At 34.1% G+C, this 13,529-nt stretch overlaps 1 protein-coding gene across 4 annotated transcripts in view; it reads right to left on the bottom strand.

Moving 5' to 3' along the window:
• The window catches only part of LOC105387578 (carbohydrate sulfotransferase 11), a 67,698-nt gene that overhangs the window by 28,259 nt on the left and 25,910 nt on the right, over positions 1–13,529 (bottom strand). For 3 of the 4 annotated variants that reach the window (XM_048627862.1, XM_048627863.1, XM_038106089.2), the window contains exons 2-3: positions 11,269–11,501; positions 10,227–10,301 (exon numbers count right to left, since the gene is read on the bottom strand). In XM_048627862.1, coding sequence (XP_048483819.1) covers positions 10,227–10,301; positions 11,269–11,427 — 234 coding nt within the window. In that variant the 5' untranslated portion in view covers positions 11,428–11,501. The remainder of the gene's footprint in view (positions 1–10,226; positions 10,302–11,268; positions 11,502–13,529) is intronic. The other variant, XM_048627861.1, reaches the window with a different exon arrangement.

Here is a 13,529-nt window from a genome sequence, read left to right as displayed (position 1 = left end):
CCTTACTATACACTGAAGTAAAAATAATCGTGACTGTATGGCTGAAATCGCTAAATTACGAGGAAACTGAACTAGTCCTGAAAACAATCACATAATATGTAGAAATTGCGGCTCAACTCCACATATCCACACACACTCACATACACACACACACACACACACACACACACACACACACACACACACACACACACACACACACACACACACACACACACACACACACACACACACACACACACCACACCACACGCACTCACTCACTTAACTTTCTTTTATCTTCTTATTTTAAAATGTTTAAACCTAAACTTATTAATAAGTAAATAACTTAGTTAACAATATCAATGCTTGTCTGTAAGAGTTACCTACTTTAGAAGAGCGGGGCTTCCTAATACAAGTTTTTAAAAATACTTAAAAGGATTGCTCCAGTCATGTACACCTAGATTAAGTATGGTTATTGAAATAAAGATTTATTATTATTATTATTATTATTATTATTAACAACTTTTGTTCTACGAGATTTGCAAATTCGCGAAAAAAAATATTCGTTTTCCATGGTAAAAAGTCACATGTCCAACAAAGTTTCTATGAAAAAGGTTTTTTTTTGTTAATTTCCAAAACTCGTAGAGCAAAAGTTCAGAATGACCCCCTGTCTTACTCCTTTTTACCCGACTGCCGAAGGAGGAGGGTAATGTTTTTTGATTGTATGTATGTATATATGTATGTTTGTCTGTTTCTTTGTTCCCTCCTGTAGCCTAAACGGCTTGATAGATTTTGATGTATGAGGTATTGTTAGAAGCGTATTGATGGCGCGATGGCTATAGGCTATGTGACGTTCCATTAAAATGTACATAGCGCCCTCTTGAGGACATAACGTGATGATCGAAAAAATAATAATTCAACTTTGCCGTGTAAGGTATCAAATGAAAGGACTTGATTTTCACATTACAAAAATATGCATATTGAAGGTATTTAAATAACAACACCAAAATTATTGAAATAAAAAATGATCATGAACTACCTACCGACGTAAAATTTCATAAAATAAAAACAACTAAAAAGTTACAAATAAAAAAATACAATTATAAAAAAACTAAAAACCTGACTGTACGCTAAAAACATGAAAACGAGTCCCAATGTTAATGGAAAGTATCGCAGGCGGGGACCAACTTGACCGCCACTCAAGGCCGTTTTCTAAGTAACATTCAGCTAAATGGTGAACCCTCTGCTGGTATAATTTGTTTATATACCGCTTTTTCAATACCTGTAAGTACATTTTTTGGCAGCATAATATTTTTACTTAATTTTAGGGTTTCGAACGTCAAAAGAAAAAAAGCAACCGTTATAGGATCTCTTTGTTGTCCGTCTGTCTGACTGACTGTCTGTCACCGCCCTTTTTCTCAGAAACGGGTAAAGATATCAAGCTTATATTTCGCATAGATGGGGAGTACCCCAAAAAAAATATTATGGTACTCCCTGTCCCACACAAGTAAATTGGGGCTTATATTTTTTCCAGTTATTTTGATGTGTATCCTTTTTTTTCTTTGTTGTTTTGTATAAGTATGTGTTTCTTTTCTTTAAATCTGTATTTTTTTGTTGTTAATGTCTATGTGTCGAAAAAATGTATCTTTATCTTCAAATCACGCCATCTATCGTTTGTTTTTTTTGTGGCTACTGTCTATAGAAGAAATTCCGTCATTGACAATTTTACGTTACGAATTTATTTTTATTTATTTTATTTTTATTTTTACATTTTCGTGGAGAATCAACAGCATTTTGTTAATAAATAATTATTACTTATGAACACATAACAACTTGATGCCATTAACAGAATGAACTTAGTAAACCCAGTAAACCTAACACATCCAGAGGAAAAACAAAATCTCTTTCTCTCTCTCTGAAAAACATACTTAATAGCCCAAACTCGATGCTTTTAGCTATTAACATCTTTGAAATAAAATTGAGCCACCACCGTGTTACTGCCCTCATCAGATCCTCACGAGACCATACCTCAACCAGCACCAAGAGACTGTATTTTTGATCCCTAACCTAATGTTCGTGCGTATTGTCATCACTTAGATCCATTCGCTATATTCCTGCTCCTCATCAGACCTTTACGAGACTGTAATATCACGAGAATATTGGACACTATCTAATTTAATTTAATGTATTGAATATACTGGAAGAATTATGCTTCCTCAATTTCAAATCAAATTATGTTGGTGTCATAAAAGTTGAAAAAGTGCAATGACAACCAATGTGCAGTGATTTTGTATCTGTACACGATAAGATCGCGAGCTGTCAGTGCTGCCTAAACCGACGTGACCCTTCTTTGGAGGCCAGCGGCCAACTGAGTCAAACGTCACTTGTGTTTATGATTTTATAACACAGAAAGCCGCCATAGATATTTGTATGAAGATTTGAGGGAAAAAAATTGCTCAAGTTTGGGATTAATTTACACAAAATAAGTGTGTGTTTATTAAAAAAACAAGGTATTTAGCGCCTAGTCCAAGCCTTTAACTTTATAATATGATAAAAATCATATGAAAATTCTTTATAATTACGACACAGTTGTTACAATACGGGAGTGTGATTGACTGGTTTTTCTTGATATTCTGAAATTAATTTACAGTTATCCATAATCATTTACTTAAATTCGAATGATTCAGCACCTAGCTAGACTCTTCAACTACCTGTGTGATTTTTTTCAAGGCTGTAGAGCATCATTTACTACATAATTCTATGACAATGCCAACCCTCGATTCCCTATTGCAGACCCTTAAGTATACAGAATCAAGGTAGCTAAGTCGTGGATTGACACTTGAACAGTGAATGCAGTTAGAAATTATCGATATTCCAAACGACCAAGACTTACGCAACAAATTCAACGAAAGAAAATTGCTGAACTTTTACCGCTGCATTGTAAAAAATACGTACAAAGAATTGCGTATAAACTCTCCTCTGAAAATTTGCCAGCTTATTCGGTTGTACCTATATAGTGTTATGTGAACAAACCTTTTCAATGCTAAATCGTCAAAAAATCAAAACCGCCTTGCAAACGAATGTTCGGAAGCAGTTTTACGTGTTAATTTAAGCCAAATAAATAAAAAAAAGATAGTACGCACTATGCAGTGCCATGCTTCAAAATAAATCAATTATTTTTCAATTTTAACACTATTGTCTTTAGTTACCTACACTTCTGGCGGCCCGCCATCAGTTCATAATTTGTCCGAGTGGCCCCTAGTCTTATAAGTCTGTGCATCCCTGGTCTAGACCCTGGGAAAGAACATAGGCTACTTTTTATCCCGGAATTCCCACGGGAAAACTTTTTAAGGCGAAGCGAAGCGCGCGAGAATATCTAGTCATAAATATATTCCACAGCCGTATCTCTACCAATGCTCAGTTAAAGATATAGGTACTTAATATAATACCTAACATGTCTATTTAAATCTATTGATGCCCGAGACCTTTTATCAGACATCGAACGGGCGTGTTTTGAAACTATACAAGGCCAGAACGCACCCATAGTGTACTAGCACTGTATAGTTTCAAGTGAAAAAAAAAAATATTTTACTTGAAAATATACACGATTTGTGCGTACTAATCGCGTATACTTTCAAGTTGGGATTTACTGAATCGTTCTTGAAAATATACAATGCTATTACGCACATTGCTTGATTGGCGTACTTGTCGCATATAATTTATACCTACATACTATTTCGGTACATGTACTACATGACTACTTACAATTTACTTGTTATGCCTGTCATACCTATAGAATGTTAATAAATAAAGATGAACAAGCTCTAATTTGATTGATAAATTGATATTTATAGCAGTCATACTTGCAAGTAAGAATACTAATATCTTATTATTTATATGAATTAAGAGTAATACCTACTACACTCACGAGCAATGAAAAAGTAACAGTGACGATAGCTCCTGAACGGAAAAGACTAGCTTAATGACGCCGTCGGCAATATTAAAGTACAGCGCATCAAAATATTATTATAACCAACTAAATTAAATGTTTTAAAAAATTGGGGTCAATTGGTATTGACTTTTTGCTACATGGACTTATTCATATTATTACATATTTTTCATCAAGTTTTGATTTCAACGTAATTGTCTTTTATGAATTGTTCTACACCGTATTCTGAGATAATTTTTACTATTTACAACAGTTCTACAATTTAATTTAAATCAATTTATTTCTTTCTGTACGGTGTAAACACGTTACGAAAGCAATGCCAAGTGTGGAATGATGATGCAATGTTTAGAAAGCAATAGACTTATTACTATTTCGCATGAAAGAAAGAGAGAGCAACAATTCAAAAGGGCTACCTGGTAACTAATCACGTATAGTTTCAAGTGCTCGTATTGCCGCTTGGCACTTGAAAATATACACGATTAGTACGCAGTGGTAACTGCTGCAGTATATTTTCAAGCCATAATTTTGGCCCATCTTACTTGAAAATATACGCGATTAGTGCGTAATGGCCTTGTATACTTTCAAGTAAATCATGGCACCATTTTAATTTGAAAATATACGCGAGCAGTCCCAACCTCTGCGTTCTGGCCTTGTATAGTTTCAAAACACGCATCGAACGGTCCATATAAATATAAGTTAGGTATTTGAAAATCTAATTTAAATTTAGATGCTTGACCTTTGACTTCAAAAATATCTAAAAGGAATAATGGCGACCGGCACTTTCCTGGAAATAACTAATAATATTCCACTCTTGGAGAGACCGAGAAAATGTCAACCATGTAGGTAGGTATTTCATAGGGCAATAAATAAGCTGAATTTATCCTATAAATAAGTGGCCAATTCGGTCCCGTTACAGCAGATACAAATAGAGCCTTTTCGCCTAATCTTATTTCAGTATCAATACATCAAATTAAATAGGTCATTTTAATCGGCATTTTTAAAGGTTTCTAATTCTAAACAAAATAAAATCCTAACCTAACCTTCTTGAACCTTATCTTACTTACATAAAGTCTAGTACTATACACTTTTGTATGAAAACCTAATGGAGATTTTTAGACTAGGTAATAAGGAGCTATTATTTTTCAGTCCACTGAAAGTAAAATAAAACGTTCTGACATTTTGTAACTGCAACATACATTAACGCTAATAGCCTGCTACTAGCTACAATGGAAAAGCGGAAAGCTGAAGTCGACCGCGGCCGTGTCCATACACGAAACAAAAGCACATCCGCCATTCCATCCTAGTGCAAGTTTCCATTGTACTTCCATACACAATAGGAAACACAATGGGATTTTTGTAATCAAATTTAACTCCTACGACGTACGGTATAAAGTCTTTATTTAAAAGAGGCGACCACTGACCGCAGTGCAGCGTGGTTTAGTTGGTAGGAGTGTGGATCCAGAAGTTTAGCGTACACGATGCGAGTTTGTTTCAGTATCAGAATAACTAGCCGTAGAATAGGTGTTTATGGTTGAATGTAAAATGCTTCGAGAAAGCGTATTCTGAACTTTCAGCTTGGTTGTGGTACGAGATGTGATTATTATACATATACCTAAATAAGTACAGTGGGAATTGGGTATTTGGGGATCGAGTGATCCAATAGTTAACCACAGATTCGTCGAAGGCCCTGGGCATAGACTAATTAGTCTATGGTCCTGGGTAACCTAGGTTCGATCGCGGCCGTTGCGGAGGACCTAGGTATAGTTGGGCTTTTTTTAACCATTCGAACATGCAATTTTAAACGCCCTAGAACAGTGCAGCTTATGTATACCACTATGATTCGTTATGTAAACTTAGGACACTGTAACTATGTATGACCTAGGTTTTAACAGGCACGTGGCGATATATTATTGAGTAATACATATAAGTTGTTAAGTACATAATAATATTTACTGTTGTCACAAGGATTCCTAAGCTCATTTAATTCTTACGCAATTTACGAAGCACCTAGTTTATTTTTAAACTGTATTTTTAAAAGATTTGAGACACACACATAATATACAGGGTGTTGCAAAAAGGGTATACTAAGCCGAAACCTACATGTGCAGCATGGTATACCCTTTTTGCAACACCCTGTATAAGTATCCATTATGCCTCTACATACTTACTCGATAAAGTTAACAAACGAGGCAACATCAAATGAAGTGAATTACAGAGGAAGTATTAAATTAACGCTGATGAGGTTTTTTAACGAGTTGTAATGCACAATGTACGCTTGTAGAGTACAGTAATAGGTACCCAAGTCTATCAAATTACGCGACTCGTATTGAAAAATGGGCACCTTCATTGTAATCCTAACTAATATTATAAATGCGAAAGTAACTGTGTATGTATGTCTGTTACTCTTTCACGCCAAAACTACTGAACGGATTTTAATGAAATTTGGTATACAGATGGTCTAGTCCCCGAGAAAGAACATAGGCTACTTTTTATCCCGAAATTCCCACAGGAACACTTTTTAAGGCGAAGCGCGCGTGAACAGCTGGTATTTCATAAATGTGAACCCTACATCTCGTCAAATAAAGCTGCTCACATAGTTCGAAAAATCGAATCGAGAAATCGAACTTCAAGTCTTTCAGATAAGTTCGGTTGCTCATAAAGAAATCCTTCATATAACCATTTTACCATTTACATTATAACCACAGAGTACATTATTTATACTGAGAATGATATGCCACATCAGTCGACAAGTGAGCATCGCATCCAGTTATCCATCGAGCCTTCTTGTGTAAGTTTGTGACAAAAGAGTCTTGGGTATTAAAAACTAGACTTTTTCATTTGTTTTTTTTTTCGTTATTATTAGAAACAAGTTCTTGTGCTTTATGGATACGTTTAAGTTTACGAATTTTAAAAACAGGTTTGATTCCCGCGAACTTTGGCGCAACCTTTTTTAATGTCAAATTGGATTATCTAGTTTTTTTTTACATACTTACAAAATTATATTCTTTAGTTCTTAGACTCTTTATAGAACGCGAATGCGGGATTGTCGCAAGATGGCGATTGGCAAAAGCATAAAAAATAGGCAATATTAAATTTAATTTGAGACAAATAATGTTAAGTTTTATTCACTCTTAGTCTTAACCGTATAAAAAATACGATACCTATACTTACTGCAAAAACGTTATTTAGTCCGTGTGATCCGTGGATCAACCTAACTTTTTTCATAGACAACCCAATTTTATTGTAATACTACGTGCGTGACAGTGATTTTTGGTAAAACCTCACACGTACTACATAGCACTGTAGACCTTAAGTAAATGAGTTTAAGTTATACATTTCTACACCGTTGTTTGGAGGCGTGACATCGACCCATCAGTTTAGGATCGTGACTTTGGGTACTTTTTGTATTACTACTTAAAGTACAAAATATTCCTCCCATAACGTTCCATTAACGTAATTACGAGGATATATTCCGCCTAACTATCTACTGGCTCAGTAGGTATTTAACGTTTACATCGAAAACTATGTGTGTTTTTAAATTACAATGTTTATTTTTTTGTAAAGTATGTGTTTTCTGACATGGCATGACTATAGGTGGCACTTTAAAATTATCAATTGGTTATTGGAAGTAAGTACTCACTAGACTTAAAATAAGCAGAAGTAGCCTTTTACTCGACTGCCGAAGGAGGAGGGTAATGTTTTTCGATTGTATGTTTGTATGTATGTATGTCTGTTTCTTTGTTCCCTCCTGTATCGTTAGAAGTGTATTGATTGCGCGATGGTTATAGGCTATGTGACGTTATATTAAAATGTAAAAGCGCCCTCTAGAGGACATAAAGTGATGATCGAAAAAAAAATATTTTTCCAACTATGCCGTGTGGGGTATCAAATGAAAGGGCTTGATTAGCACATTACAAAAAAATATGCATATTGTAGGTATTTAAATCACAACACCAAAATTATTGATATTAAAAATGCTAATAAACTAAAACTCGACTACTAACATACAATTTCATAAAATAAAAACAACTAAAAAGTTACAAATAAAAAAATATAATTATAAACAAACAAAAAACCCGACTGCACGCTAAAAAGATGAAAACAAGCCCCAATGTTAATGGAAAGTATCGCAGGCGGGGACCAACTTGACCACCACACAAGGTACCTAAGTCACATTCAGCTAAATGGTGAATCCTCCGCTGGTCCCCGCCTGCGATACTTTCCATTAACGTTGGGGCTTGTTTTCATCTTTTTAGCGTGCAGTCGGGTTTTTTGTTTGTTTATAATTTTATATTTTTTAATTACCTGTCTTAACACCGATGAAAGTTTAATAAAGTTATAAATACTTATGTAAAGTATACTTTACTGTAAAACTTTACATGATCGTACCTTTGCATGTTTGTTATCTTATATCAATATTTAGTATCTGTATATTCATATAATTTTTATGGCGCTTTTAAAATAATTGGTCCATTAGTTGGAAGCATTCCCAGTTGTGTCATTAACGATTTAAAATACTTATAGGTACCTACCCAATATTGTGGCATATTTTAAAATAGGAAGAGATAAGTAAAAAAACAAGGAAATGATTATGCTTACTGACACCATTAGATTCCCAAGTTATATTACAATGATAAAATTTATTTATAGGTACCTAACTAAACTTAAAATACTGTCTATTTACGGATAATATATTCTTTTTGTAACGTAAATAGTAGGCAATTATTAACCTTTTTTAAAAAAATGCGGGTGTACAAAACGGATTCGCTCGTGAACTCAAAAAAGCTGCACGATATGGTTTTTAAAGAGAAAAAAAGTATTTACAAGTGGCATTGCATATTTTTTATGTGTCAGCCTATCAGTTCTTAGTATGTCTCATTTTCACATAATTATGTAGGTGTGTACATCTTATAGTGAGTACTTAATGTATTCAAACGATCTGTCAGATAAAAAAACCATGAATGAAAACATGCTTACTTTTAAACTTTCATATCTTGTAAGTCTGTATTACCATAATTAATTACTGTGTTAAAAAAATTCAAAAGCAAAAAACTCGTACAAAGTATGCCATAATAGTTCCTTAAGTAACTAAGTTATGTATGGTACTGTAACTTTGTATTTTTAAGTGGAACATTGACCTGAAGCAAGCTTGTGGTTCTGCTTTTCAATATAACTTAAGTATACAGGACGAATTTTGAAATTCTGATTCCATTTTTGAGCTTAGATATACCATGCTGCACGTGTAGGTTTTTGCTTAGTATACCCTTTTCCAACATTCTGTATTACAGTTTAGCAAAAAAACTGTAGATACTGGCATCATTTATGTACTTACTTAAGTATTTAAAATATCGAATTCTATTTTAGCAAATCAAAATCTTGATTGGTGTTGTAACTTAAAATACAACTTGTAGGCTAGGTTGTTATTATACTTACACAATAGTCAGCTCATGTATTTTACAAGAGGGAATGAGTACATTTTTGCGCTGATTTACGTGAAAATAAAAGCTTTTTTGATAAGAAAATGTGTAGGTAATCTTGAAGCGTGAAAAGAATAAAAAGGGTCTCGTTCAATCTTATTCAAATGCTTGAATAAATTTACCCCCTTATTCATAGAGAAGTTACAGAACGTTTTAACTAATAAACTGTTTTGTCCCTCTCCGACAAAGAACAATTTGATCTTTGACAGAGAGGGACAAAACAGATTATTAGTTAAAACGTATTGTAACTTTTCTATGAATAAGGGGGTTAGTTTGTAGGAAACGCTTAAATTTCAGAGACACCTAGATGTTTATTTTTGTACTAAAAGTTTTACACGTAGAGTTACACGTACGTTTAAGATAAAACATAAAACTGTTTGGTATCACAATACTTTTTAAGACTACTTAACACAGACATTCATTCTACGGGATTACATTGATTGCATTAAGTATCCACCAACTGCAAAAAATCCACCAACAGTGACTATATCAACCTATTACTATAAGTTGTAATGTGTTTTGCGATAATTAGTATTTATCTATTAATCAGTTCAATTATGTTAGATTGAGCGTTTGGTGGAACCTTAACACAGTGTAGGTAGGAACTTAAGTATCTTTTTGCATTTGTCATGTTTGGCAAAAAAACAGGGATACAACAGACAGTTAGATAGGTTTGAACCTAACGAAAATAGGAAAAAACCGTTTGTGCGTGCTGAGTCGTCTTTAGACCTTTGTAAATTTTTTTTTGTGAAGCTTCTGTGCAACGTTTTAATAGCTTTAGGTGGTTAGACATAGACACTCAACATCGATGCCTTTACCTGGCTCCTCAGAGAGTGTGAAGTTACTGCTATAGGGACGTATACTACACTCCCGTTTAGCTTATAGAAGTCACTCTGAAAAGAAGAAAGTCGTGTTCTCAATCGTTGGACCTGGAAACTTACCGCCTACCCACGAATTTTATCGGAGTATAGTAAACATTATCATAAAGTTTTCCGTTTTAGAACCTATAATGAGTCCCAAGGATTGATTGATGGTGTTTTAAATTCTTATACCGAGTAAACGAATGTTGCTGAAAAATATATACCTTATCAAAGCAACCAGTACCACAAACTAACGATGGTGAAGATGATGTATAAAACTCTATGTGATCGAGTGTAGATTAATGGAAAAACGATGAAGTTACACCGAAAACTCGATATGTGATTATAGTCAAATTTAAAATAAAAACTACAATCATCAATCAAGCTATCCATTATATAAATCTATGTAAAATTCTGTAAAACCTACGTATATTGACAAAAATTATCTACCTATCATAATATCTATACAATACAGGATGTTACAAAAGTGATGTAAGTACCTATACCAATCCGAAAGGGAATTGCTCAGAAGGTCATCATGCACAACTTTTGTTCTACGACTTTCAGATAATCGCAAAAAAGAACTTTAGTAAAAACCAACGTGACCAACATAGTTTCTATGGAAAACCTTTTTTTTCCTGAATTTTTAATAGTAGTTCAAAATGACCCCCTGAGGCGTTCCCTTTTGGCTTAGTATACTTATACCAATTTAGCAACAACCTGTATATCGAGTAATTTTTTTTATTGCAACATTTTATTACTGATTCCTGTTATCGTATTAACTATCTATGCAGGTACTTACTTGTTCAAAACAACGTGAAAATTTTGTGTTTTGTTTCTAATCGTAATCCATAGCGATGCTTCATTACACAACTTTATTATGCCTACTCGTAAATATGTACCTAGGTACTTAATATTAATATCTAAATCAATTACCAAAATAACTAAACTACTTGCTATTACCAAACAAACTAAGACAGTGCTAAGCAAAAGCTCTTACCTCTTGATAGAAGATTCTTTTGGAGGTGTACCCCTGGATGTACTGCTGGTCTGCCAGCATCACCAGGATGGTGAAGGGCAGGAGTAGGGTCGCCGCGGCCACGAAGGCGACGCATCGTCCCAGTCTCAGCATGCCCAGGTTTCTTCGGCCGAGGATCATGTTGAAGCTGCCCCCAGTTTTGTGCACGCCATTGGACTGAGTTACTCTCTCTCTACCGCTCACTGAAGTGGCCGCTGTAACAAAATAGCAGCATATAAGTATCGTTATAATAACTTAGTCTTTTATCCCTTAAGAATAAGATAGAGGATGATTGCACCATATTTTCGCCGGTGTGAGGTGCAAGAAAGATAATAGGGTCATTATACCACCAGGCGGCCATGCGTCAGTTTTGTCAGCCACTTGGAGGACCAATCATATAAATATTGCAATAATAAGAATGAAACTACTGAAAAGGTGGCCAAACTAAAACAAGTGACCGCCGACCGGCGTATATTGTGTAATTTTCAGTTAAGTAAATAAGTTTTTGTTTTAAAAATGTCTTGAATAGAATAGAATACTCTTTATTTTGCACCATTAAAAAACATTACAATTTCACAACTTATAAATAACACACACTGTATATAAAATAGTACAACAAAAGGCGGTCTTATTGTTTAAAGCAATCTCTACCAGACAACCTTTGGATGGAAGAGACAATTTTAAAATAATTAATGGAATCCGTTTAAATCGCTTATTAAGAAAGAATCTTTATTATAATCGTGAAAACCTACAAAAAACAAATAGGCTTGAGGCCGCGAACTGTCAATATGCGGATTTTCCAGTGTGATTTATTTTTTCCATTCAAAATTACTTTTAGACGGAAATGATAAGATAACTTTATCTTTATTGGTAGTATCGATTTATAGTTCTATCTATTTAGGTAAGCACTTACTGTGTAGATTCGACAACGTAGGTACTTTTATCAATGACTCACTATGTTGTGCTAATTTATTTTAATACCTTTTCTTGTTTTACCTTTTTATGGGGATTTCCAGATAAAATACTTATAAAAAATATAAGTCCTAAAATTATACGGGTACGAGTAGGTATATACATACATTATCGTATGTACCTAACCTACATATTTATATGTAGATCCGTAGGTAATTAGGTAAAGTCCCCCAAAACAATAAAGTATAAGTAGGTAAATAAAGTAATAAATAAAGTATAACCTATACCTACCATTACTATATTCGAGTTAATAAACAACGTAGCATTTACCTATAGGTACCTAAGCAAATGTTAGCCCCCGGCACGGCACCCTAGCAGGTTTCCGTGCAAAGCTAGAGTGTAGTATGCGCATTTTGGCCGAAAATTGGGTTGTAAAAAGCAATGGGTCGGTATCATTGCCTTTTTTATTGTGAAAGAACCTTAACAGCCGGGGAAATTTTTTATGAAAGTTTCGGTGTGCAGTCGAAAAAATTAGGCCTATATACCTATGTTTTTAAAGGGTAAGTAACTATGTTATATAAGTATAAGCAATAAGGCCGCCTTTTTGTACTGTTGTTATTTTTATGTTTTTTTTTGTATTGTTTCTGTTTTTTGGTGCAAATAAAGAGGATTGTTTTGTATATTCAACTTGGTAGACGGTATTGTAGCGTTTTCATTCGCCTGAACAACATGGAAATGGTTTCAACGGTGTGTTCTTTTAATAAGTAATGGATAACGATATTAGAAGAACTGTGTTAGGGCCCATTCACACATACTGGCTCAGCTCGAAGAGTCATCGTGTCATATATCATGCATTTTTACTGACAATGACCTTTCGCTCGTTACCCGATATGAATATTCGCTTGAATATTTTGGTCAAGCCGTATATTTTATATCTGTAACATCGTATACACTTACAAGAAATGAAAAATTTCCACTTAAAAAATATATTCAAAATGCCACTTGCCAACACACAAATCGGTCCAAATTTTTTCATTATTAAATTAATAATTTGACTTATATTTACGTTTTTAGTTGGTAATATTCTGATGCGCTGTTACATACTTCAATATTGTTGACTTTTTTTTTCGTTGAATTTTTTGTTTGCTCGCGTATTGAGCTTCTCATTTATTGAAAGTACAGATATGCATATGCCGAATATTCGCAATGTGCTCATATCGAGCGAACATTCAATCGCTACATTTAGGTTGAAATGTTTGTCCAGGGGAATGCGTAACAATTTGTTTCGTTGACGGTACACAAATGGTGTGTTCTTGATAGGTAGCGTCAGC

The sequence above is a fragment of the Plutella xylostella genome, chromosome 19, assembly GCF_932276165.1.
Source record: "Plutella xylostella chromosome 19, ilPluXylo3.1, whole genome shotgun sequence".
Taxonomy (NCBI): domain Eukaryota; kingdom Metazoa; phylum Arthropoda; class Insecta; order Lepidoptera; family Plutellidae; genus Plutella; species Plutella xylostella.
The sequence above is the reverse complement of the archived record's forward strand: the minus strand, read 5'-3'. Positions and strand labels throughout refer to the sequence as shown.